The sequence below is a fragment of the Populus nigra genome, chromosome 3, assembly GCF_951802175.1.
Source record: "Populus nigra chromosome 3, ddPopNigr1.1, whole genome shotgun sequence".
NCBI classification, from domain to species: domain Eukaryota; kingdom Viridiplantae; phylum Streptophyta; class Magnoliopsida; order Malpighiales; family Salicaceae; genus Populus; species Populus nigra.
This window is the reverse complement of record NC_084854.1, coordinates 24446362-24473613: the sequence shown is the minus strand read 5'-3', so window position 1 is coordinate 24473613 and position 27252 is coordinate 24446362. Positions and strand designations below refer to the sequence as shown.

The 27252-nt window shown below is 32.7% G+C and overlaps 3 protein-coding genes across 6 annotated transcripts; all 3 read left to right on the top strand.

Moving 5' to 3' along the window:
- Positions 1-299: 299 nt before the first annotated feature.
- Positions 300-7201, top strand: LOC133690332 (microtubule-associated protein 70-1-like). 2 transcript variants are annotated; one of them, XM_062110584.1, is made up of 11 exons: positions 300-673; positions 1158-1243; positions 1637-1702; positions 1788-1958; positions 2097-2267; positions 2382-2537; positions 2650-2796; positions 3315-3386; positions 3464-3994; positions 4105-4280; positions 6708-7201. In XM_062110584.1, exons 1-11 carry the CDS (start codon positions 427-429, stop codon positions 6775-6777), a joined length of 1893 nt encoding a protein of 630 aa, XP_061966568.1. In that variant the 5' UTR covers positions 300-426; the 3' UTR covers positions 6778-7201. The 2 variants fall into 2 exon arrangements, with proteins under 2 accessions (XP_061966568.1, XP_061966569.1); XM_062110585.1 differs by lacking the exon at positions 6708-7201 and adding an exon at positions 4581-4773 and having other exon boundaries at positions 301-673.
- Positions 7202-9159: 1958 nt separating this feature from the next.
- LOC133689098 (UDP-glycosyltransferase 76B1-like) lies at positions 9160-15083 on the top strand. 2 transcript variants are annotated; one of them, XM_062108832.1, is made up of 2 exons: positions 9160-10029; positions 14068-15083. In XM_062108832.1, the coding sequence occupies exons 1-2, from the start codon at positions 9441-9443 to the stop codon at positions 14952-14954; spliced, it is 1476 nt and encodes a 491-aa protein (XP_061964816.1). In that variant the 5' UTR covers positions 9160-9440; the 3' UTR covers positions 14955-15083. The 2 variants fall into 2 exon arrangements, with proteins under 2 accessions (XP_061964816.1, XP_061964817.1); XM_062108833.1 differs by having other exon boundaries at positions 9163-10029; positions 14071-15083.
- A 2131-nt stretch (positions 15084-17214) lies between these two features.
- LOC133690384 (DNA gyrase subunit B, chloroplastic/mitochondrial-like) lies at positions 17215-26958 on the top strand. Of its 2 annotated transcripts, none has more exons than XM_062110664.1 (21): positions 17215-17396; positions 17769-17832; positions 17937-18017; positions 18142-18255; positions 18792-18848; positions 19137-19238; positions 19615-19765; positions 20113-20189; positions 20452-20562; positions 21306-21376; positions 21556-21697; positions 22132-22230; positions 22349-22477; positions 22623-22737; positions 23354-23421; positions 23699-23812; positions 23921-24037; positions 24169-24222; positions 24321-24426; positions 24846-24976; positions 26490-26958. In XM_062110664.1, the coding sequence occupies exons 1-21, from the start codon at positions 17248-17250 to the stop codon at positions 26556-26558; spliced, it is 2121 nt and encodes a 706-aa protein (XP_061966648.1). In that variant the 5' UTR covers positions 17215-17247; the 3' UTR covers positions 26559-26958. The 2 variants fall into 2 exon arrangements, with proteins under 2 accessions (XP_061966648.1, XP_061966647.1); XM_062110663.1 differs by having other exon boundaries at positions 17688-17832.
- Positions 26959-27252: the final 294 nt, after the last annotated feature.

The following is a 27252-nucleotide window of genomic DNA, read 5'->3' as shown; positions in this document are numbered from 1 at the left end:
TCTAAATAATTTATTGAAAATTAAAAATATTATAAAAATCTTAAACTATACACACTCCATGCATGTATCAAGAAATTAGTATCTTAATAAAAAAGAAATTTCAGAAAAAAGTCAATAAATTAATAATTATATCAGGCCCGAATCATCCCATATTTTTAATCAGTTAATCAAGGTTTTTATTTTTATTTTTCTTTAACTTAAAGCCCGGGTCCACTTGCCATGCATATCCAGGTTTTAACAATAGTCTTTAACAGCTTTCTAATTAATTAATAATCAGCATCTCTCCACTCATTTAAACCCCCCGCCTAAACCCCCCCTCCCTCCTTAATCTCCTCTCTCTCTCTCTCTGTCTCTCTCTCACTTCACCAGTCACTAAAACACCATCTTTACATGAGCTGAGCCACACCGGATCTTTTCTTTTCTACAATGGGAAGTAACCACCACCACCATCACATTATCAGCAACGGAGAAGCCGAGCCACTGGCCAAGCCGACACTAACAACGTCGGCTTCGTTCAAGATACGGAAGCCGGTGAAGGCAAATGCGAACAACAACTCGAACAGTACTGCAGCTCTCTCTCGAGCCGGCTCTGATGTCGATGAAATCATCTCTCTTTTACACGGCTCCGATCCCGTTCGCGTTGAACTTAACCGCCTCGAAAACGAGCTTCGAGGTACTAAAATTAGCAACGATCATTTATTTATTATCACGGAAAAGTTTTGTTTTCTCGGGAAAATGCTTTGTTTTGTTTTTTCTCTAGAAAATTAAGCGTACTTGCGGGGTTTTTTATTTTATTTTTTTGAAATTGGTGATATTAGAGAAATTGAAACCAGAATAATGATGAATTTGGAGTTGCATTTTGTGTTAAATTACTTCGAGGTAATAACAACCTATAAATTTTCTCGGAAAATGCTTTGTATTCTCGAGACAATTAAAGGAAACTGTGTTTTTACGTTGTTCATTTTTCTAGATTTTCTTTTCGATTTGGTGATACTAGAGAATTTGAAAGAAGAATAATAAAGATTTTGGAGTTGAATTCTGTGTTAACTTAGAATCTTAAATTGTTTTTAATTAAAAAAATTCACCGTTTTTGGTGTCAGCGATGATTTTGAAAAGAGAATGGAGAGATGATGGGATATTGTGTGTTGTATTTACAGATAAAGATAGGGAATTGGGAGAGGCACTAGCGGAAATCAAATCCTTGAAGAATTCGGAACGATCGAAAGAGAAGGCTGTCGAAGAGGTGATATATACATTGATATCCCGCCCTCTAGGGTTTTTTGCTTATCGGATCAGCATTGAAGTTTTATATTGCCCATTGTATTGCCAACTGCTTTGATTTTGGAGGTCACAGTCATTTTGGGTTCCTTCACTGTTAGTAGTTAGCTAAAATTTTATGTTCTGAAAACATTGAAAATGTTATTGTTTCATCAATTAGTATATTGCCATACCAATGTTCTTCTCATTTCCTTTAATGCTTATATATAATATATATGCTGTTGGGAATTGGAGTTTTATGATCGCAGATGATGGAAATGTCAACTGGTTGGAGGTTGACGTGTAAAAAAGATATTAGTTGCATTAGCTTTGCGAGGAAAGAAAATGCTTATTCCTTTCTTTGGTTTTGTGATGTCAGCTTACCGACGAGCTAGATAAAGTGGATGAAAAGCTTAAAGCTACTGAAGCTCTTTTGGAAAGCAAGGTATTCTGAAGTTATTGGTTTTGTGTGATGAAAAGCTTATGAAGTCTTTTTCATCTTAAAATAACGAGTGCATTATCATCTGCAGAACCTTGAGATTAAGAAAATAAATGATGAGAAAAAAGCAGCTTTGGCTGCACAATTTGCTGCAGAAGCCACGCTTCGGAGAGTCCATGCTGCTCAAAAGGACGATGAAATGCCTCCTATTGAGGCCATCATCACTCCGCTGGAGGCAGAGCTTAAGCTGGCCAGGCTGGAGGTATATGACAAAAAATAATAATTAATATTAGATATGGACGTGGGTGTTAGATCATTGAATGTTGTAATTAATTTCTTTTCTTGTGTTCAAGATGAATCAATGAGGGTTCCTGTTCATGCATGATGTCTGGAATTTTAGGTAGCAAAGTTGCAAGATGATAATAGAGCACTTGATCGGCTCACAAAATCTAAGGAGGCTGCTCTCCTTGAGGCTGAGAGAACTGTTCAGATTGCTCTGGCGAAAGCATCCCTGGTTGATGATCTGCAAAACAAAAATCAAGAGCTCATGAAGCAGATTGAAATATGCCAGGTTTGTCTTTTAAAGTTTTTCCCTTGCAGGCTGTTCATGAAAATGAGGATAGTTGCCATGAACTGCTGATGGTGGGATAGGCATTCAGTTTAACATATTTTGCACACTTCACAGGAGGAAAACAAAATCCTTGACAAAATGCACAGGCAAAAGGTTGCAGAAGTTGAAAAGCTGATGCAAACTGTCCATGAGCTCGAGGAGGCTGTCTTAGCTGGAGGCGCTGCTGCTAATGCTGTTCGTGATTACCAGCGAAAAGTACAAGAGATGAATGTAATGACTGCTATGTTTTAGTTTTGGGACTTCATTTCTTCCACAATATCTATGGTTACTCTAAGTTTATCACAAATTCTCTGAAGTGCTTCTGACTTTTAAGCTGACACAGGAGGAGAAAAAAACACTGGAACGGGAAGTAGCTCGTGCAAAGGTCTCAGCAAACAGGGTAGCTACTGTAGTTGCAAATGAGTGGAAAGACGGCAATGACAAGGTTATGCCTGTGAAGCAATGGCTTGAGGAAAGAAGATTTTTTCAGGTTGCTTACTATATCAATCTTCTTTTTTGATTCTTTGTTATGGATCTCTGTGCTAATTTAGTATCATAACTACGAGTATGTGAATTTGTATTGATAAATAAATCTGTTTTATTTTCATAGAATTATAAACTAATGAGACGGTTTGCGACCAATAAAGTTTTGCCAAATTTCTTTCATGACACAGGGCAGAATTAAGACTGATCCCTTTCTATCCTTGCCCCTCTTTTGGTTAGAAAGGCAAAGCCTGTTCCTAATAAAAAAAATTTCACGAGTTGCAATTTCTAGGGATAAAAAAAACAGTTCATTTAGGGAGAATGTTCTCTTTCTAGTTTCCTAGTTCTCAAATTTGCTTAATATATTTGAACGTCTTTTCTTCCAAGTTTTATACGTGCTTGAGGAAGTATTATTCTTAGTACATCATATTTACCGTTCCAGGAAAAATAAAAAAGACAAGGGGTCTTGGGAGATAATGCAAGACTGGATTCTATTTGTTCACACAATCTTCTGTATTCTTTCAGGGGGAAATGCAACAGCTTCGAGATAAATTGGCAGTTGCAGAACGTGCTGCCAAGGCAGAAGCACAGTTAAAAGTAAGTCAAACCATTATATTAAACTATCTACTTTTGTGCTCCATCAACTAATACTAACTTATTGATGGCTTGCTTAGGATAAATACCAATTAAGGTTCAAGGTTTTGGAGGAAAGGCTTAAAGCATCAAATGGTAATTCCCGTGCTACACCTGAAGGAAAAAACACAAGAAATGGGCCTTCAAGACGTCAGTCTCTTGGTGGAGCGGAGAATTTTTCCAGATCATCCTTCAATGGTTATTTATCTAGGAAAGCCTCAAATTCACAAGGTGGTTCTCTCCGATCCAACGGTGCTGCCACATTATTGAGACATGCCAAGATGTCATCAAGATCGTTTGATGGAGGTAGTAGATCACTAGATGATAAGTTGCTTGTAGGTGGAACTGGTAAAGACAATGCACCTGCTGCTGCCTCTGATCAGACCCAAAATACTGAGAGAATCGAGACCGAAGAGATTGAGAATGGGACATCAACTGGAAATTCGAAATCAGAGCAAGAAGATCAAGTTTCAGGATTTTTGTATGATATGTTACAGAAAGACGTTATTACTCTGAGGAAAGCCTGCCACGAAAAAGATCAAAGCCTTAAGGACAAGGATGATGCAATCGAGGTAAGTAGATATAAATTATTGCCGACTTTTCACATCTCCTAACTCCCAAGGACATCCCCTCTGTCTTCTGCTGGTAATTTGTTTTGCTGTTTTGAAAATGGATAAATTAGATGCTGGCAAAGAAAGTCGATACATTGAACAAAGCAATGGAAGTTGAGGCGAAAAAGATGCGGAGGGAAGTCGCTGCAAGGGAAAAGGAAGTCGCTGCTATGCGAGTTATCAAGGAGCATGATCATAGGACGCAGCGCAGCAGTGCTCCCAGGGCTTCTCTGTTACTCCCTTCGAGGTAATGTTCTTTCTTGCAATGGAATATTGATCTGGATTGCATTTCGCTAGTCTACTTTACACAGAGAGGTGCTACCACATGATTACTGCTTCTTTTCTTCATTGCCCATTTAAGTGCAAAATTAAATTAATGAATTTTTTTCATCCTACAAATCTTCTGCTTCAAGTTCTATGCTTGATGCACTTTTACACGGAGAATTCACAAGTAGCTCATTAAAGCAAAGCATTTTCCAGTAAAGAATTTTCCTGGCACTATTTTGAAATTAGGTGTTTCATAAACTTGATACTTGGATTATTCCAGGAGCACAAGAAATTCTTACGCACTTGATGCCACCGAGAGACAATGACCAGACAAGGGCCTGTTTGATTATTCGGCTTTGTAGTCAAAATAGTTTTGTATGTTTTCTTTGGCTCTTTTCTGTCTACATTTGTAAAGAACTGACTTGTATATTTTCTATATTAACAATATTAACATTAAAGAGCTTTAAGGTCAAGGGTGTCAAACGTGCATAGAGTTTCTCAATCCTTAGAGTTTAGGGTTCTAAATTGTAGAGAGAAAAACTAGAGTTCTTGGTCCTAAAGTTACAATGTAGAGAAAACTTTGATGTATTCAGAGTTTTTTTTTTTTACTAAATTCACTTGTGAAAAGTAGCCTATAAAGTTGTTTAAACACAAGAAAACATACTCATTAGTAAAATTCCAATTCAATTGAAATCCTAATTTGATCAGGGAAAAGAATTCAAAAATTAAAAAATATTATTGGTATATATTTTAGCACAAAAAATTATTTAAAAAACACCCGTAACTACACTGCCAAACAAGCTTTTTAATCTGAAACTGATCATCAACATCGAATGATCCCTCAAATTTCACCTCTACTTCATGTCCCTTTGGCATTTCAACGTGTTTAGTAACTTCATGTTATTCTTTTAAGGATAGCGATAATTATGGCTTTTCTGGTTCTTTGGAAGTAAACTTTATAGCTAGAGCATCTGATTCACCATCAAAAACATTAACAGTTAGGGTCAAAACACTAGAGTGTGTGAGTCGAGAATGGAAACTTTTTTTTTTTCTTCCATTGCTTAAGATCTTGAGAATTAATACAGGATGCTAATCTAAGAGCTTTCTTGATTTCTCTTTCATCGCTGGTAGATAAAAAGTAAATAATAATAATTTAATTACTTATTTGACCAGTGTAAAACATTAACAGTTAGGGTCAAAACACTAGAGTGTGTGAGTCGAGAATGGAAACCTTTTTTTTTTTCTTCCATTGCTTAAGATCTTGAGAATTAATACAGGATGCTAATCTAAGAGCTTTCTTGATTTCTCTTTCATCGCTGGTAGATAAAAAGTAAATAATAATAATTTAATTACTTATTTGACCAGTGTAAAATCTATTTGTAATTGCCTTGACCATCATAAAATAGGCTGTTTGATTGTGCGTTCACAAAGCGTTTCTAAAAAAATCTGAATTTTTTTTTTTACTTTAAATTAATATGTTTTTAATGTTTTTAAATTATTTTGATGCACTAATCTAAAAAATAATTTTAAAAAAATAAAAAAATATTATTAACATATTTTTTTCTGAATGAAAAACATTTTAAATAACAACTATAACCACGATCCAAAACATTAAGTTTGCGAATGACAAATTCTATTTTTTAATAACTAGAAATCTTGTTCAAATAAAAGTAAGTTTGTCTATGTCCTAATTAGTAAAATCCTAATAAAATTGAAATTACTATCCAAATAGAAACAAAACAAAAAACAAAAAATAAAATAATGGAAATTTCAAAACAGTAGCTTCCGGGCATATTTTGGTATCTAGCTAGTTAATTAGTTGTCCTGATATAATTAAACATTTAAAATAATATAATAAAATTTCAGCTTGATTGAATAATTAAGTAAAAAATTATACTTATTTTTATTAAATTCCGTGTTAAAGTTTTCTGAAATTTTTCAAAACCTAGAAAATCTTAACAATTAAAATAAATAATATAATAAAAATAATTATACCAAAAATAACAAAGAAAGTGCCCCCATCATCGATACCATCATATTAATACATAAGGCTTGTCATAATTTTATTTTTGTATAACGGCAACTTAGAGCGATAACATGTGCATGATTGGGTGGTAGATGTTAATATATAAACATTTTTTATTTGAAAAAAAGAGTGAACTTCGTATTTTTCATAGTTGTTCAAACCAAGCTTGGCTTGAAATATTGAACTCAAAATCTAGGGATTCAAGCCTGATCTAGATAAAGATTTGAATTTAACTGGATTAGATATTGATATAATACAAAAACCGACTGATCTAATATCTAGCTAAATTACACTGACAATACTTTTATAAAAAAAAAACAAAATAATTTTATTTTAATGAGAATAGTTGATGTAAATTGATAACTTGAAGTAGTTTACCAGGTCAATTCTTATGCCACCTGTGATGTTTTCTACGCTAGCTCCGTGGAAGTACGGACCAACAGTATTTTAAAATATCTGATCCATCTACCCGGGCCATGGCTGGATCTGGCCATGGAGGTGACCAGATGTCTGGACCCAGTCAATTCAAGATAAAGCAGAGAAGACATAAAATATTTCGTGGATACGATTCACTGACTGAAAGGAGTGTGATTTTTCAAAGCTGTGATCTATCTCCTACGCCCACGGCCCACGTAACCAGGTACTGTTCGAGTCGATGGATTATTTCAAAGAAGCCTAATTCATGCTACATTGCTGGTTAATTAAATTCTCATCATTAAAGTGCCACCTGGAAATATGATTAAACACCACCACCCCCTTATGGTAACCCCCCGTGAGGTGATTGGAAAGTGATTAATGATATTTTATTAGATATATTTTTTAAAAATAAATAGATAATGAGAAATGCTAAATAAAAATATTTTTATAATTCTTTATGGGTTATGATTTTTTTTCAATTTTATATATTTGTTTTTGAAAATAAACTCCTAAATATTATTTTTCTCCTTGATGCTTTAGCATTGGATGATGCACCATCATTAGCATTGCAATTTAACTTGATCCCATAAATATTTATCCAGACAAGCTCATAGAATATGTGAGTGTTTTTTTATATAACTATTTTAAGTAATGGTGATCGATAGAATATTAACCCACTTGTTTTGCAAGTTATCGCGGGTTATATTTTTTTTCACAAAAATAACAGGTATGCAAGTTATTTTAATGTGTTTTTTAGAGATGAAAAATTTTAAATATAAATTGAAAATTTTATATAATCATCAAACTAAATAAATCAATAATTATTTATGTAAATAAAAAAAGTCGTCTGATAATAACCAAGAAAAAAAATGTAAAAATAAAACATTCACCTAACTATATTTACTAAATTTATTTATTTAAATAAATAAAAGATAAATCTTCTTAAAAATAAATAATATAATTTAATAAAAATGATACACTTGGTATCTGCTGTAACTTAATTTAGGCAAAACAAAGGGCATTGGATGTGGTTGCCATCCCTGATTTTGCATCTTGATGGAAGCATGGTATGGTGATGTTTTTTAATTTGAAATAAAAAAAATTAAAAAAAATTAAATATTTTTAAAAATATTTTTAAATTATAAAAACAAACATGTCACCGAGCTGAACGGTTATTATTACATGGAGGACCTGTGAGAAACGTCACAGGCTCACAGCTTTCACACCACACACAAAAAAAGAAACAAACAAAAAACATGCTACTTTCAGGCAATGAATCGCATCCACGCATTATTTTCTGTCCTTTCTCCTTCAATTTGAAGGATCGTTGAGTCCAGACCTGGTCACCTCCATGGCCAGATGCAGCCATGACTCGGGTGGGCTTGTTAGACTTGCTTTAAGAATTGATACAGGAGAAGATTTGGATCAATTGACAGTCAATTGATCAACCTGTAAGTTGCAAGTTACCTCCTCAACTTGCAATATTCATCCACCATAATCAGGCTTTGTAATTTATCCCCATCTAATAATATTAGATTTCGACCGGATTCAATCCAATCCAAACAAGTGACTTTTGTTTTTTTATGTAATTATTTTATCCCATAATAAATATAAATATTATTCTTTTATTTTATACTGGATCATAGATAGCATTCGAGTAATGGATATTTCAATGAATATTTGATAAATAAAGTATGAATAACTAAATATTTTTATGTAATGAATAATGAATAAGATATAAATATAAATGAAATTCAAATGTGTTTTTTTATTGTCATTTTTATCCGCAATGATGTATCTTGAGCTCTTATTATATATATAAAAAAAACTCTAAAGAAGATGGAATTTTCACTTCTATTGTTTCAATATTTTGATCAGGTTAAGTAAATTGATGATTGATTTATTGGATCAATTAAATTTGACTGAGTCAAATTTTATTTAGTTCAATATAAAACCTGGTTTATACCGTATCATAAATTGACAAGTCAATAGGTTAACATGCAAAGCAATACCAGGTTTAACAACAAATTAGTTACTCTTGCATATGTTTGCTGATGCTGGAAGTTGTCTGTTTAGGAGTGTGGTTGCGGTTACTTTTCACTTAAAAATATATCAAAATAATATATATTTTTTATTTTTTTAAAATTATCTTTGAAATCAGTGCATCAAAATGATTTAAAATTACCAAAAAAATATTAATTTAAAGCAAAGAAACAAATAAAATTTTTTAAATTTTTTTCAAAATATTTTTAAAACACAAAAACAAAAAAGACCGTAATACCTAACAAAAAAGGGTAGTTGTAGCATGGTTTTGTTAGGTATCCTTTATTTTTTGTCATGGACAAATTTTAAATTTACCATTCAACTATATTAGATAATTAATGCCAATTATATACTCAGAATATTTTTTATATAAATTATTTATTTTTTATTTAGATAATTTTATTGAATATAATTAATGAATTGGTTAATTATTTACGTGATAACCGTCAAAGAATGAAATGGAAAGGATTTTTATTTTACAGTGAGAGTACAGGTGAATGATATATATATCTACTTTCCATTCCAGGCTTGAGAACTCAATATTTTCGTTAAATCATCCCAACTACTTCTATTTATAGTGATATATATCTACTTTTCAACCTTTCAAAATCATTATCTTCCCAGGTTGTCTTCCATTTATGCTGTCACCTTAAAATGGAATTAAACTTTAGCAGTACAAGAACATATAAACCTTATATATCAAGGACATCGCAAGATATGCAAGTGAACCTGGAACTAGAAACAGAAGCCTGGAACATGAAGAACAAGCAAGTCGGAAAGAGAAAAGGTCATTTGTTGCTTGTCCCTTGCCCCTTGCAAGGTCACATGAACCCAATGCTTCACTTGGCCACAATTCTTCATTCTCATGGTTTCCTAATCACCATTACTGAAACACAGCCCAGCTCTCCAGTAGTATTCCCTCCTCACCGCCCTGATTTCTTGTTTGAATCCATTGATGGATTGGATAACAGCCCTAGTGAAATATTCAAAGGGGATGTTGTCACGTTCTTATACACACTCAACACAAAGTGTAAAGCACCATTCCATGATTGCTTGTCAAGGATTCAAACGAACAGCACACAGGGTCCTGTAACATGCATCATCCATGACGCAGTCATGTTCTTTTCCGTAGATGTTGCAGATGATATGAAGATTCCAAGGATTGTCTTGAGGACAAGCAGTGCCACCAATTTCTATGGGCTTTCACTTCTCAAGCAAAAGGGTGATCTACTTGCAATCCAAGGTACGGTTAAACATACATAGAAAATGATGCTGTTCATATAACATACTGTCTGCATAATATCCACACAACTTGAACCATAACTCACCAAGTTTTTAGAAGTTATGATACGGGTACTGTCGTTTTGAGTTATACATATAGTTGATAAATCTAGCTAAACTGGGCCTGAGTTTTTAATTAATTGGAATAAAAATTAACCAGTTTGACCCGATGGACTTCAAGTAAGGCCATTTAACATCAAGGAAAATAAAAAATAAAATTAAATGATGTTGTTTTAATAAAAATACCATCAAGATATTTAAGTTTATGATGGCTGCTTTTAATTTCTTTTAATTTTTTTATTTATTTTATGTGAGATATATTTATTAGTATATAACTAAGCAAAAAGTGGTAGATTTAGATCCACTTTATTTATTAATTATGTACATTTCTCTTGGCTTGGAAGGTTTTGATAATTAAGTCAAATTATAGACCAGCCAAAGGTCAACCAATTCCCACAATTAATCTGCTGACGAAAATTGGTATCCTTACCTTCATGTGGTTTTTATGTGATGCAATGGGGGAAAAAAGTATCCTCTGACTTGTAAAGAATTTTTATTGGACTTAGTTACCTTAATTTCCAGGTTATAAACCTTGATCTAAGAATTTCTCATTTGAAGCCATTTTTTTAATTTTCACGGCCACATATGTTGTATTTTCTTTTTTTTTTAATTTTCACGTCCACATATGTTGTGTTTTCTTTCTTTTCCTTTCCTGATAGAATTATATAAATTTGGGTTCTGATAAAGGAATAAAGAATAAATTCTTGAGTTTTTTTGAAGAAATGTATTTTTTATATGCGTTTTCGTATTGTTTATTCAAACAATAAATCAGATCACAAATCCTAATTTAAAATTATAATTCTTAATTTATTAATTCTTTTACTGCTTGGTTTGGTGCCTCTTCTTCATTTTTGTTTTGGTTTCCTAGTGTAGTGAGTTTTGGGTTTGGCAAAATGATGACGACAAAGATTAAATTGCTTTTGAAGGTTGTTTTATAATTGGCTTTTGTAGGATCTAAGTCTTTCAAGAACTGGGGCTTTTTAATTTGAATTGTGTGGTGGGTAATTGGAGATTTAGTGGGCTTGGAGAAAACCATAGTGATGGTTGCTTGATTTTTTCGGGTTTGCAGTGATTTACAAAGAACGAAAAAAGGTGTGTGATGTAGAGAGAAAGAGGTTTGAAAACACTAAAAATTTAAGAAAATCAGGGAAGAAGATCGTAGGCACTTGCAATTGCAAAGAGAGAAGAATGAAGATAGAGCTCTTGCTAGGTGTTTTCAAGAGTTTGAGGATGAAAGGGGCTGGTTTTGGGTTATTAATTCTTTACTGTTGATGGTTTTTTTTTTAATTGAAAGAAACATTTTGTTTTAGAGTATCCTGATGTGATCAACTTGATTGGTTTTAAAGATAATTAGATGACAGATAAAAGTATGGTTTGACTTAAAAATAAATTAAGATGACATTTTTTAAAAAAAATTATTAAGACGATAATATATTGAATCAATTCAGGTCAACTCGAGTTAACCTTTTAAATCCGCGACTCGGGTCATGAAACCATAATAACCCTAAATAAAGGAAATCATAACAAATTATAATGCTTAATTTCCAATAAACTCATTGTTGAATAATGAAATTAGAAAAAAAAAATTTAAAAATAAAGGGACACGATAAAATGACTTTAAGTTTACCCAGATTAACTCGCAAAACCTATGACCTGAATCATGAGACTGTGATAACTTCATAAAAAACAAACCAAAACAAATAACAAAACTTAATTCGTGACCAACCAAATATCGAAGATGTTAAATGATGAAATTAGAAAAAAAATATCAAATATCAAATAGAAAAAAAAACTAAGTTAATTGGGTTAATTCGTTAAATCCATAACATAAATAATGAGACAGAGATAATCACAAAGATAGTAAAGCACAACAAACTATAAAGTTTAATTTCCAATAAACTAAATGTTGTTTTATAAAATTAAAAAGAAAAAACATATATTAAAAAAATAAAAAAAAAATAGTATTCACATAACGAAATGGAATGAAACTAGAATAACTTGACCAAAATTTTTCTAAGAAATCCAGAATAAACCGAGATCATTTCAAGATTTAGAATGAAATAAAATTTATTTTGAATTGTGTTTTTTTAAAATAATACAAGATATACCAATTATTTGAAGCATAGAAAAATGCAATCAACAACCATGTTAAAAGATCCACCAAGTGAAAAGAGAAGATTTAGCTCAAGTGTTAAGGTCAAATCAAGGCCCCTTTCACAGTATCTGATTACAATTTATCTTACATTTTTCACAGGCTTGGTGTTTTATTCTTCTAAATCCACGACGGCTTTCTTTGTTTGATTAGAGACACTACAAAAGAAAGGCAATTCGATAAACCCCACAATTCTTAGATTTATGAAAAAGCTTTACGAAGAAAAACACGAGATAGGAGTCGTTGATTCAAATAAATTTAATCATTCCTATTAATTTAATAATATAATTAAAAAAATTAATGATTAATAGAAAAAAATGAACGTCATCTAATACTATGAAAAAATACCCTCTAAATATTCTTAAAAAATTTCAATAATCTTATTTGATAAAAAAAAAATCAATGATTAATAGAAAAAAATGAACGTCATCTAATACTATGAAAAAATACCCTCTAAATATTCTTAAAAGATTTCAATAAGATGGGAATGAGATAATCTCATAAAGAGAAAAATAAAATAAATCTAAAGCTTAATTACAAGAAAAGCAAACGTTGAAGAATGATAACGAAGAAAATGTTGAGGGACTAAATTGAAAAAAAATAAAATAAAATGTTGAGGAATTAAATTAAAAAAAATATTGAGGGACTAAATCAAAAAAATTATGACCAAATTAGATACAAAAATTAAATGAAATAAAATGATGAGGGATAAAATTAAAAAATAATCAAATTAAAAAAGTATTAAAAAAAATAACAATAAAAATAATAATAACCAAAACTGACACAAATAAAAACTAACATGACAAATTTAATCTTTGGAAGGGCTGGTGCAAAATCCAAGGTGATGAGAGAAAAAGATGGGAGAAAAAGAAAAAATATCCACAAGAGCCCAATCGCTGCTCTATCGTGCACACACGCTTGACTATTGGGAAGAGGACGATACGCACTTCTAACATCGTTGTGAAAGGCTGTGTTTGACCGTCAAGAAATGTCACATGTGTCGTTTAAAGAATACATGTGTCTCCTATTTGTTGTCGTTTGCGTAGCATGAGCAAGCATCTATTATTTTTTTTAATTATATTTATATTTTTTAAGAGATATAATTCCCCTTATTCAAATTGATTATGATTAAAAAATTATAATGAAAATACAAAAAGCTCCCGGTGCTATTTTTTTTTTCTTTGAAGGTAATGCAACCATTTTAGTGTGCAATAAAAGTATTAAAAGATCAAAAATCCCTTAAATCACAATTGATTTTAAAGGCTATTTAAATCATTGCACTATGCATCTAAAATATTATAGGGCTAATTTGTCCCTGATATAATAATAATAAATGAATTTTATGAAAAAGATTGTTTTGCCTATAATAGTTAATTAAATGATTTTGATTGAGAATGATAAAATGATTAGTTCACTATTTTAATTTATAATAAATTGTGTCTTGGTACAAAGTGAAAAGTTGATTTTTTTAAGCTTTTTTTAAATAATGGAATTTTTTAGTATTAAATCAATCATAATGATAAACTTGTAATATTTTTTAAAAAATTAATTAGCTGATTTCGCAAGTTTATGGCTTAATATGTCAAAGTGTATTTTAGTAGGATAAAATTTATTTATTTTTTTACGGCCCTCAAATTTCATGAGGGTTAAGGCAATTTCCCCTGTTTCTTTCAATTTTAACAGTTGGTATCCTTAAACAAGTTTTTGCACACACTTGATCTCTCCAGTTGCTTTAAGGCTTCTAGTTTTTCTAATGGGATTCACACTTGTTTTTTAATTTGTTCCTAGCAGAACAACAATTGGAGGAACCACTTGATGAAATCCCTTTTTTAAGAGTCAAGGACATGCCATTGTTCAACAAATCCAGCCAAGAAGTTGTAGACAGGGTTTTTGATCCCATTGATGATGGAACCAGGACAGCTTCAGCTATAATTTGGAACTCTCTTAGCTGCCTAGAACAGGCAATCTGTGACAAATTCAAATCAAAAATTGTAGCCCCAATGTTCTATATTGGACCTCTTCATAAGCACTCAAACGCTGCTCTAAGCAGTTTTTTGACCGAAGAGCAAAGCTGCATCTCTTGGCTTGACACACAAAGGTCAAATTCTGTCATTTATGTAAGCATTGGTAGCTTGGTTATGATAACGGAAACTGAACTGGCTGAGATGGCCTGGGGGCTTGCCAATAGTGGTCAGCCATTTTTGTGGGTGATTCGACCTGGTTTGGTCCACGGCTCAAATGGGTTCGATCTCTTGCCTACAGAATTTGAAAATATTACGAAGAAAAGAGGTCGAATAGTTAGCTGGGCACCACAAAAGGAGGTGCTGGCGCATCAAACTATAGGAGCATTTTGGACTCACAATGGTTGGAACTCAACCATCGAGAGTATTAGCGAAGGGGTCCCTATGCTTTGTTGGCCCCATGTGGGAGACCAGAAGGTGAATGCAAGGCTGGTTAGTCATTTATGGAGAGTTGGGATCCAGTTGGAGAGATTGGAGAGAGGAAATATAGAGGACTATATCAGAAGGTTAATGGCGGGTGAGGAAGGAAAGCAAACCAAAATGAGGGCCATGCAGCTGAAGGAGAAGCTCGACGTTTCAATAAGAGAAGGAGGTTCCTCTCATGAATCTGTTGGCAACTTGATCACTTTTATCAACTTGTTACTGAGTTGTTAAGGGGCCTCGAGAGGTTTGATGCATGTTTCTCAAGTGGCTTCGAAGGTTGCCTCCCTTCACCCTCCATGTATAAATATTTCTATGCGTGTTTGTTAACATTATGTTATAAAATTCATTTATTTGCTATTCTTTTTATTATTGTTAGATAATAGGGTGTATTGTATTTAAAAAAAAATCAATTATCTAGTCGCTTAATTCATCATGTTATTTTTAATTTTTGATGAATTAATATCAGAAATCTTTCTATGATGTCTTCATGGTAGAATGGATGTTTATATAATTTAGGGGGTGGAAATTGTATGCATTTTATTTTTAATTTGTTCAATGAGATTATGTAGTATAGTTTTCTGTCTTCACAATGGAATCAACTTTTTTTTTTAATGATTATCTTATTTCTTCAACTTTTAGTATGATCTATTTATTACTCTACCAACCCTAGAATTTATTAGTGCACAGGAAAGGATGCAACCTTGTATCAATTTGCCAAGTAATTGAATTTCAGAAATTCACTTTAATTGTTTATCATGATGCCATTCTCCATGCAGTAAATACTATAAATAAACTTTCACCAAAAAAATATAAATAGTTCAAATTACTTGAATATGAATTGCATGTGTAAATTTATCAAATAAGTGATACCCATTCATGTAAAACCCGTTAATTTAGCATTTTTCTTAATATCAATGTTATGTAACTTGATTAAGATTAAAACATATATTTTAGGTTTAATATTTTTTTAGGCTCGCTTATTCCTTAATTAATGTTGTGTTTGGTTTGTGTTTTAAGATAAAAAAATAAATACAAAAAAGACAAATATAAATTGGTTAGTGTTTAAATTTAAATTAATATTTTTTTTTCAATTTTATCCTTCAACCTATTAAATTTAGATCTACAATTTCATGATTGTGAATTTAAAAGATTAATCCAGGCTTAGAAAATCTATCCAGGTTAATAATTACTATGGATTGAAGCAATTAATTTACCATTTTATCCTTTTAAAAATTTCACACTCACCTTTTAATATATATATTAATTAAAATTTCTTTTTAAAAAGTGTGGAAAACTTAAGAGGTAGACTGAAAAGAAATAAACATGTTTGTCCCGCCGCGGCTGCATTTTAATTAAAGCACATATTGAAGCCGTTTGGTAAAGATGAAAATGAGATTTACTGTGCATGGATCCTGCATTATTTTTGCGTTCGAAACGCAGGGAAAGAAAAGTAAGGAATTCCTACTTTTCGTGCACTGTTATGCTAATTGCATTGTTCACTGAACAGTGCAACTAGCATGAACAGTGTACATTGATACACTGTTCATGCTAATTGCATTGTTACACTATTCTGGTCGGACCAGTTCCGGCCGGATCAGATTCGGTTCAAAGCTCAACATGCATTGAATCGGGTCCGACTCAATAAAATAAAAAATAAAAAATATTTTTAATTTTTTAATTGTGTTTTATTAAAAAAAACTAGTGTTTAACATTATTCAATAACACTATATAAATTAGACGGAAATCATTTGATGACATAGCATTTGCAGAATTTGATTGCAATTCATGATATAATAATAATAGTTAAATCTACAATATTTAAATTAAAAAGCATAAATATTAATATATATTTTTTAAAATTATTTTATAACCTCAATTTTAAAAGTATTATTAACCAAATACATTAAACTACTTTTTGTTCAACCTCAATTTCAACCACAGTTTTAACCAAACATACATAAATACAAAATTAACCTCAACTAAAAGCACTTTTTATAAAATAATTTTTTTCAAATCCTAACCACAACCGCTACCACAATACCAATTATACATTTGGATCAAAGTAAAATTTTAAAAAGTCTTATACTCTTAACTATGACCATAACCTATTTTTCACAAGTTTTATAAGATGAAGCTAGTCTCTTTGTACTCAAACTGACTAGAGAATACTCCATGAAAAAGACATACTATAAGCTATTTCCAAACCTAGTACATTGTCGTTCTCTTACTCACATAAAAATGAGATTTATAGGTAATCATGGCGGTGGGCTTTGCTTATAGGCTAAGCCCAAACACAACATTTTAGGTTTATATTTTCAAAGCCCATATTTGACTTCGTGGACACGGTACCAATGGGCCATAAAAATAGAATCTCTTCATGGGTTGCTAGAAATTGAAGCCCTAAACATTTGACCCACAAGGAAGAGGAGGAGGGAAATCGACCAGCTTTTTTTTTTAAAAAAAAAAAAAATCAACAAAGACTCTAATTGCTTTGGGCTAAAAAAAAACATACGAGCAAAAAACAATGGCGCGTCTTCTTCTAAAACCTCACAACAGCAGTAGACACTGCATCTCTTTACTTAGAGCTACCATGACCTCCTCCTCCTCTTCTTCTGTTACTTGGTCTCACTCATTCTCTTCTCTCTCCCGCCCCTTAGTCTCCTTCAAGCCAAGGTATTTTCTTTGCTCTTTTACTCTCTTTTTCATTGGTTAGTTTCTGTTTGTTGAAATCGCGAGATAAATCAAGGGAAAGTTGCATTTTTGGTGCTTTTGAGCTCTTTTATGGGTGGAAAAATGGGAAATTAGAGGAAAAAAAGTTATGGGTTTTTTGTTAAAAATTAATGTAGGTTAAGAGTTTTATATAAAAAAAAATTATGGTGAAAGAAGGGGTTTTGGTTTTTCTAGGGTTTTAAAAATCCGAACTTTAAGATTTTGAATTATTTGTTTGTTTTTGTGTAATTACAGGGTGAGTTTTCCATTGAGGACGGTTCCAAGTAGATTTTTGGTGCAAAATGGGGTCTCACCAAGAGCTTTAATGTCTACCAGTGCAGCAACTGATTCACAGAAAGAAAGCGCGAGCTCGAAAGCTTATGGGTCTGATCAAATTCAGGTGAAAATTTATATAAACAAAAGTCTTTTTTTTTTGTAATTTGTAAGTAATGGATGCTTTGTAAATAATGAGGGGTTTGATGAGTTCTGTTTTGATATGTCTAGGTGTTGAAAGGATTAGAGCCTGTAAGGAAAAGGCCAGGGATGTATATTGGAAGTACGGGACCGCGTGGTCTGCACCATTTGGTAATTTATATTGTTACCTCTCTTTTGTCATTGCGGATTCTAGGTTCTATTTTACTCAGTTTATCTTAGGTAAATTGGAAACAAGGTTTTTTTTTTTTTAATTGGTTGTGGTTCTTTTTAATAGGTGTATGAGATATTAGATAATGCTGTTGATGAGGCCCAAGCAGGATATGCTTCAAAGATAAATGTTGTTCTGCATTCGGATAATTCCATTAGCATTACTGACAATGGGCGTGGGGTATGAGGATTTTTTTGTTATTTTAGTTATTGTCATTACCTTTTATTATAGATTTTTTTCTTCTAATTCCAATAATTAACCTTGTCAGTTTATGCATCTGACTTTCCCATTGTTATTCATGCTTTGACATTCAATTCTTTCCAGGGCTTGTTTGTGTCGGAGAGGATGCTAGTTTGGAGAATATTGTTAGTTTATGCTTTGACATGTCACTGTAAACAATTTGATGCTCTTTTCAGAATATAATTTAGAGTGTGCCTTTTGAAATGTAATGATCATGATGTTACTTTTCTTTTCTTTTTTAATGGACCTAAATACCCGTGTAATCACGAGACAAGAAGTTATTCCATTTCCAAGCCATTTTCTTTTTCATTTTTTTTCAACGGACCTGTATTCACTTTAAATTGAGTTCCACTGCTTACCATTTTCCCTTGAAGATTTCTTATTTGACAATAAGAATTTTGTTTTGATGATTGCCTTAGATTCATCATGTATTTTACTGCTACACTCACATGCTTCTCTGTTTTACTTGTTTACAGATTCCCACTGACTTGCATCAGGTGACAAAGAAATCTGCCTTGGAGACTGTGTTAACGGTAAAATGCATGGTCAACTGGCCATCTTAATATATGACTATTTCTATCCATCATATTTAAGGGTTTTAAGGTGCTGAATGCATTTTTTGCTTGATAGAAGCATGATATTTGGAGTGTGCTGAGTGTTTTATTTTTATTTTTATGAAACCTGAATTTTAAAATATTAGTTTAAACATTCAAGTAAATGTACTTGTAGTTTATCCACACTGTTATTGTAATTTTTTTCTTTTTTCTTCCTCTTGTTGTCATGTATTAGATTGTGTTTCGAAAGTTTTTTTTTCATTTCAGGTCTTACATGCTGGCGGCAAATTTGGTGGTTCTAACAGTGGATATAGTGTCTCTGGTGGGCTACATGGTGTGGGTTTATCTGTTGTCAATGCTTTGTCTGAGGTATGTCTCAATTATGTTTTGGACTTTTTTAGTTACTTGTAGAGGCACATGTTAACCTACAACACCAGGAGGTGGACTGCTTTAAGAATGGACTGAATTCATAGAATCTTACTAGCATTATTATGATTTTAAATTAATGTGACATAAATATTCTGTATCCAGAATATTTTAAATTAGAGGCAATGTCCAAGGGCAATCCCTTTGCAGGGAATTGAAATTTCCTTATTTATGACAATGGAGAATTTGTGGAATTTATGAGCTTCTTCACTGTCCATGTCTTGCTTTGCCTTTCCCTTAAGGTTTACTTCTTGGCTACCAATTACCACAATGTAGAAAATGTTGACTTCTGTAAAATTTGTCACATCTTAAATCACAGGAACTAGAAGTTACAGTTTGGCGTGATGGAAAGGAATACCAGCAGAAATATTCTCGTGGAAACCCTGTGACAACTCTAATGTGTTATGAACTTTCAGCTGAATCAAAAGACCAAAAAGGGACTCGCATCAGATTCTGGCCTGACAAAGAAGGTTTTCCTCGACTTTTGAAAACCCATATAATTTTTATGGTTGCTATTTTATGCTTCATTACCCAGTTCTCAATGTTTGTTTACAATATGGGATAGAATAGTGTTTGCCTCTTCACAATGTAATGCTTCATGGGCCTTTAGAGGAGTTTCTGATGTTCAACAGTATTGGGCTCCACTTCTCCCTTCAGTTTTCTTTGCTTATTTTTTTTTCTTTTTCTTTTTTTGGTGGTGAATGTTGTATTCATAGACTCATTTATGTACTTCTCCTCATAATGCACCATTCTTCGTTTATTGAAATTTTTTTTCTGACAATCTCTTTTTTCTGTTGACTTCTAAATTCTTTTGCAGTATTCACCACTGAGATTCAGTTTGACTACAACACAATAGGTGGACGGGTTAGGGAGCTTGCATTTTTGAACCCAAAGGTAGAGCTGTTACTTTTTATCATGTCAGCCTTAATCCTATTGATCCCTACTCTTTCATCACAAATCGATTTTCTACTTGAGGAATAATCAAATGATTATTCTGATCCTTTTTACTTTTCATCACAAATGGGTTTTCTACTTGGGAATAATTGACCTTGGCTATTATCTATTTTCTTCATGTGATTGGATAGCTTTGCAATTTGATGCAATGCTTGCTTTTTCATTAATTGGTATGCTGTCTCTTCTCGATTTGCCTTTGCAGCTTGCTATTTCATTGAAAAAAGAGGACAATGATCCGGAGAAGAATCAGTATGATGAACATTTCTATGCAGGTGGATTGATTGAATATGTGAATTGGCTAAATTCTGATAAGGTAAGGTATTATTATATTTTTTTGAGCAACTCTCTTGGCAGTTATTTTAATGCCTACAACCTTTGTTTTGTTATATTATCTCGTTTAGCAAGTTAGCAAACTCTCAGTCTTCCAAATTCATGATGGGATAAAGATGATACTTAGGTTCTTATGGTTGGGTTTGTCTTTGCTGATGAAATAACATAATTGAGGACTAACGAAAATTATTAAGGGGAAAGAAAAAAAAAACCAGACTCTGTGACTTTCTTTTGGCCCCTTAAGAGACACGCTCCATCTGCCTTATCCATTGTGAGTGGAAGTTTATGGTTGGTGATTTGCTCTTAAATAATAGATTTATGGTTGGTGACATCTATGCCCCTGTCAATGGTTGAGAAACCACATCTATCCTTGCATTTCTTGATACATTACATACTTCCTGGTAGGTTGAGACATGTGATGCAGGCTTTTTTGATAAATCATGGGTGGTGTGGAGTCCAGGATGGGACTTCCTTTTGATGCATTTTATTGGTTCAGGAAGGGTATACCCTATTAATTGGAGGTGGGTTGGTATGACCCATTTGTGAGTGACAATAATCTGCCTCTGGTTTAGGTCTTTTACCTTGCAACTCCTTGAGGGATTAGGGATCCTAATAATATCAGGTTCTTTGACAGCTACAAAAAAGAATTCCGACATGGATATGGCTATGTCATTTGGACATGTCTATTTGTTGGATTGAATGTTGACTTATGGTTATTTGATCCAGAAATCGCTTCATGATGTTGTGAGTTTCAGAAAAGAAGTAGATGGAATTGCAATTGATATGGCTCTCCAATGGTAAACTACTATCTACCAGTGCATATGCTTCCTCCCAATATTGTTTTCCTTTCCGTATGCATCAAGAATGTTAATGTCTTTTGTCTCAAAATTGCTGCATTGAATACTATTTCTACATATTGTTGACAGCCATTCCTTCAACAACCTATGTGCTTTAACTTTTCTCCTTTCTTTACCAGGTGTTCTGATGCTTACTCAGATACAATCCTGGGATATGCTAATAGCATACGTACTGTTGATGGTGGAACCCATATAGATGGGGTGAAGGCTTCATTGACAAGAACTCTCAATAACTTTGGGAAAAAGTCAAAAGTCATTAAGGTACGTCCCTTGTTGCATGTTGTTGGCCACTCTTGAATTTCAGCATCCTTTCTCTTGGTTGTTTAGCTACCTTCACTCACTATCTTTGAGGTTTTCCCTCCCACCCATCTTTGTTCATTTACAGCTGCCTCCTAAGAATTTTATGCTCTGCCATACCCTTTGAGGTTTTCTCTGCCCTTCATTTATAACAGAAAGTTCCAAAAGCAAAGTTACCATATTACAATTGGAAGCTAGAACACAAACTTGGTTTCTTTGGCATAAGATGCTTTCAAAACATGGTATTGGGTCATGGAGAGCAGTTCATATTTGAATGAAATGATTTGAAGTAGTTAAATAGATTGAAGATGGAAATCTATTTCATTATTGATTGGGTGAACTGCTGATTAAAGTAGTTGTATTCACTATGATAAAGTATTTTTTCTGTTTTATTGCAGGATAAGGATATTAGTTTAAGCGGTGAACATGTAAGGGAGGGATTGACATGCATTATCTCAGTCAAAGTTCCAAGCCCAGAATTTGAAGGTCAGACAAAGGTATGTCCATCCATCATAATTTTCAAGAGTTACTGATGATTTCTCCAGCTTATTGCTGGTGTTGCCACTCTCAAGCTGTTCATACCATCCATTACTGGCTTTTCTGCATGTCTGAAAGACAAGGTTGGGAAATCCGGAGGTGCGGAAAGTGGTAGAGCAATCTGTCCAGGAGTATCTTACTGAATATTTGGAGTTGCATCCTGATGTTCTTGATTCAATCTTATCAAAGTCTCTAAATGCTCTCAAGGTATCTTTGTTGTCAGGACTCTTTTTTCTTCATTATCTTTTGTGATTCAATCATCATTCTGTAAAAGTCTTTTTTTAAGAACTCTCAAATATTGTGTTTCTGCTGGTCTTAAACCTTGAAATTTTCTGTCTTTTTTTCATTAAAGGCAGCTTTGGCAGCAAAGAGGGCAAGAGAATTGGTGAGACAAAAAAGTGTTTTGAAATCATCATCTCTTCCAGGAAAACTGGCTGATTGCTCATCTACAGATCCTGAAGAATCTGGTAGCTGTTCTATTTTTTTTTTCTTTTGTGCTTTTAATATGAAACTTGTTTGACCTTCATGGGATTTTAGAAATTCTATAATAATGACCATACATCTTATGTTATTCATGCCATTTGAGTTGTCTTGCCTTTGTTCAATCAAGTGGACATCATTTATCAATTACAAGCATGGTTGGATTACTGATCAATTGCCTGACATGTGAGTTTAAGAAAGATCCTTGAGAATTTACACATGCGGCAGAGTGAGTTATTTATTCATTCATCCGATAATCACTTCTGACCCCTGCAATTTGTTCATTATTGCAAGTGTCTTTGGTTGGATCAAGATCCTCCAATTATGTCATTTCTGCTTTAGGAGCAAGTCATATGGCTCCAACAATGCTAAAATTCAACTGGTGTCATTACTAGTTTCAAAATGATCCTTTAGCACCCACTTCAACAAGCTGTGGACATTTTTGTTAGTTTATATGCTTAGCATGACTAATTTGCCATGTAGGTAAATGATAAACCTAGTTCTGTGTTGAGTTTAGATGGACTTTCAGAAAATAAGAATTAAAGTCTGTTGGTCTCATTTGTCTTTCTAGCATGTTATTTAATTGTCCTTTGATGTTCGCAGAAATTTTTATAGTTGAAGGAGATTCAGCTGGAGGGAGTGCCAAACAAGGCCGTGATCGACGCTTTCAGGTAATTACACTGAATGTGCGGTGGTGTTTAATCTGCAGGCAATTGCTGAAACATGTTTAATAAACAGTAAACAATTGGGATGGTTTATTCTGTTTTCATGGAATGAGCTTGTATCAACTACAATGTCTCAATGGTCTCGAACAGTTTTATTATCCCAAGTAAGTTAGAACTCATTTGGGATAATGGTGCTGCTGTTTCTGATTGTAATGTCTTACCTGCACTCTAGAATAACTTGGGATGACTGTAGAATATTGATCACTGAAACTTGTTACTGCAGGCTATTCTCCCTTTGAGGGGTAAAATTCTGAATATAGAAAGAAGAGATGAGGAGGCAATGTACAAAAATGAAGAGATCCAAAATCTTATACTTGCCCTTGGACTTGGAGTGAAGGTAAAGTCCTTTTCTCATTGCTTTGTTTTTTTCTTTTACTTGTCACTTCTTGGTTTTATCATCTGAACTGCTTTTCTTACTTCATGTGTGAAATCTTCTTGGTTACAGGGAGAGGATTTTAAAAAAGATGCTCTTCGTTATCATAGGATCATCATCTTAACAGATGCTGATGTGGACGGTGCTCACATCCGAACTCTTCTGCTGACTTTCTTCTTTAGATATCAGGTAGATAATGGAGAAATTTGTCTCAACAAACATTTCCTCTTAAAATAAATAAATGAGAGAAATAAACAACTTTTAAATGCCTTAAAAAAAATTGAAGGAGAGATGTACAATTATGGAAACCTTCTGTGCAGAGAGCTTTATTTGATGAAGGCTGCATTTATGTTGGTGTGCCACCCCTATATAAGGTTGGTTTGTTTATATGATGGATCCCTGTGAGAGTTGATTTCTAAATTATTATCCATCGGCCAATTTGTTTCTTTCATTTTCCAACTGACATGACCAGGTTGAGAGGGGAAAGCAGGTTTACTATTGTTTTGATGATGCAGAACTCAGAAAGATTCAAAGTTCATTCCCTCAAAATGCATCATACAACATGCAAAGGTTCAAAGGTAAGATCTATTAACTGTAACACGAACATAATTGTCTATTTATGAGACTTTCCCCCGCATTCCATTCATTCTGTCAACTAGCAATGCATTAATGTTTTTCGTTTCTAAATGGAAAACACAGGCTGTTATAGATCATCGAATGGTCATGTGCATTCTTATCTAACTTCGTAGTTGAAATTCAGCCATGTATGTGCTATATAGTCAATAGTGTAATAAAGAATTCTGTTACTGAATCTATTTGGTGCAATATGATGATGCAGTATGACATACTTTCCCCTGGGTCACACGCACACATGCATGCAGATGAATATATACATTTCACCCTCTCCTAAAATCTTCAAAACCTCAGAAAGTATATGCATGAATCTTCAATTAACAGTTGAGATTTGGATATTCTAACATGTGTTTGTAAAATACAGGCTTGGGGGAAATGATGCCTGCACAACTGTGGGAAACAACAATGGACCCAGAGCAAAGGCTGCTGAAACAATTAGTGGTTGAAGATGCAGCAGAGGCCAGTGTTGTCTTTTCATCTCTTATGGGTACCCGGGTAAGTTATATCTTGCACACGAATGTTCAGGTTGCAAATTACAATAAACTTGAGCCAGCTGGCTCCTTTTGAACTTCCTGGAAGGAGCTATTAATGAACTACTATTATTGCCTTTTCTTTTATCAAAATTGAACTTGGGACCTTTGTGTCTTAGAAACAGTAAAGGGCAGCGTTTTAAATGCAGAAGAGATGAAAAAACCAAATAACATATCTAAACAGTGATAAAAGGAATCGTGTAAATTTTCCAGGGAACTTCCTGAGGATACAAATGAACATAGGAAAATAGATTGATAAGGAGACAACTTAATAATAATACACTAAAAGCATTTTTCAGGGGAATTGTATCTTAGACTAGGGTCATGTTTGTTTCCCGGAAAGTAGTTTCCGAGAAACCACTTTCCAGGTTTTCCTGTGTTTGTTTGCCATTAGGAAAGGTGGTCAATGGAAAACACTTTCCAGTCAAAGGAAAATTTGACTTGGTTTCCAGGAAAGTGTTTTCTCTTTTGGCTGTGTTTGTTTTCCAGAAAGTGATTTCCGGGAAACCACTTTCCAAACTTTCATGTGTTTGTTTGCTATTAGGAAAGTTGGTCAACGGAAAACATTTTCCAGTTAAAGGAAAATTTGGCTTGGTTTTCAGGAAAGTGTTTACCTGAAAAATTTGGGTGGAAAACACTTTCCGGAAGTTGTGAAAATTTAGAAATGTCATTATTTGCTGATTATATCAAATTTAATCCTCAAAATTTTGATTGTTATATATATTTTGTTTTGAATATATATTTTTTAATTTCATCTCTTAAAATTTAATTTTTATATTAACTTTGGTTCTTATTTTTATAATTGCTATTTGCTTTTTCCTTATCATTTTTTTATTGAAATTTTTTATCTATCAAATTTGGTCATCATTCTTTTGATTGTTACTTATTTTATTTGAAATAATTTATGAAATGATAATTATTATTATTTTAATTTCTTCATCTTTCAATTTTTTTATTTTTTATTTGATCTCTATTATTTTGATTATTATTTATTTTATCTGAGATAATTTATGAAATTATATTTTATTTCAATTTCATTCTCATTCAATTTTTTAATTTGTAAGATTTGTTTCTCATTATTTTAATAAACTTGAAAAAAAAAATTAATAAGTCATTTTCCAGCTCATTTTTCATAACATAACCAAACACTGGAAAGTGTTTTCCGATTTATTTTTCATTACACTACCAAACATCGGAAAATACTTTCCCGGAATTCACTTTTCTCGGAATTTACTTTAAAAAAAAAACTACTTTCTAGCAAATAAACGGGATCTAGTTCTCTTTCCCTTTACAATGTGTATATAATATGCATGTGTGCTTGTTCTTGCTTGCTTGGGAAAATTTGCACCAAGAAATGCTTGAAAGACCATTCCATTGAAGTGTGAATCATCACATAAATTAGATCATGTAACTGCTGGAATTACTGATCCATGGTGATAATGTTCCAATGTAACTTTTTTTTTATGGTTTTCTTTCAGGTGGATGGCCGCAAGGAACTTATTCAGAAAGCGGCAAGAATGATTAACGTTGATCATTTGGACATCTGACAACACCAAAGTTTTTATGCTGTACACAGCGACACGGATAAGTCAGAGGTGGTGCGGCTACATGATTGACCTAGGCATCCCATTTTTTTTGATCTCCATGTCAATCCATAGATTGCTTTTGGGTGTAAAAAAAGGCGGAAGAGTTCAGTAGGTGGTTCGGCCATTGCAGTTAAGATGTGCGAACGTTGAACTCTATTAATCTAGAATGTATAATAGCATCAATTTTCCTCTCCATAGATGTACTTTTAGTTTAATTTTCTGTTGATATCAGTTTCTCAAAGGCTTCATGAGATAACATTTGATTATTATTATGGGGCAGAAGAAATAGGGATAATGGGGATAGAAATGTATTTGATTAAAAAGACATGAATGTATTCATAAAAAAAAGTTGTTTCATTGATGATTTTGGTGTTAATTTTTGCAATTTTAAAATATATAATTATTTTTTAAAATATGCAAGTTTGATAATAATATATATTAAAAATTAAATAATTTTTTTAATATTTTATCATGTTCTGTTCATTATCAACTAAATACAGTTATTTTGTTTTTATTACCACTACCAAACACAATTATATCTATCTCACATTATATAACTTTGTTCATGTCTTTCTATTTTTTTAACCTAGTTTATTTGGTGTGATGTTGAATCCAATCTAACACTATCAATAACCAAATAGAAATCAATATAATA

Excerpts from the sequence above, each read along its gene's own strand:
- LOC133690332 (XM_062110584.1), top strand. The coding sequence starts at position 427 with ATGGGAAGTAACCACCACCACCATCACATTATCAGCAACGGAGAAGCC. Across the intron at positions 1,244-1,636 it reads AAGAGAAGGCTGTCGAAGAG|CTTACCGACGAGCTAGATAA; the intron begins GTGATATATACA and ends TTGTGATGTCAG. Across the intron at positions 2,797-3,314 it reads AGGAAAGAAGATTTTTTCAG|GGGGAAATGCAACAGCTTCG; the intron begins GTTGCTTACTAT and ends GTATTCTTTCAG.
- LOC133689098 (XM_062108832.1), top strand. The coding sequence starts at position 9,441 with ATGGAATTAAACTTTAGCAGTACAAGAACATATAAACCTTATATATCA. Across the intron at positions 10,030-14,067 it reads TGATCTACTTGCAATCCAAG|CAGAACAACAATTGGAGGAA; the intron begins GTACGGTTAAAC and ends ATTTGTTCCTAG.
- LOC133690384 (XM_062110663.1), top strand. The coding sequence starts at position 17,248 with ATGGCGCGTCTTCTTCTAAAACCTCACAACAGCAGTAGACACTGCATC. Across the intron at positions 17,397-17,687 it reads TTAGTCTCCTTCAAGCCAAG|GGTGAGTTTTCCATTGAGGA; the intron begins GTATTTTCTTTG and ends GTGTAATTACAG. Across the intron at positions 18,849-19,136 it reads CCTTGGAGACTGTGTTAACG|GTCTTACATGCTGGCGGCAA; the intron begins GTAAAATGCATG and ends TTTTCATTTCAG.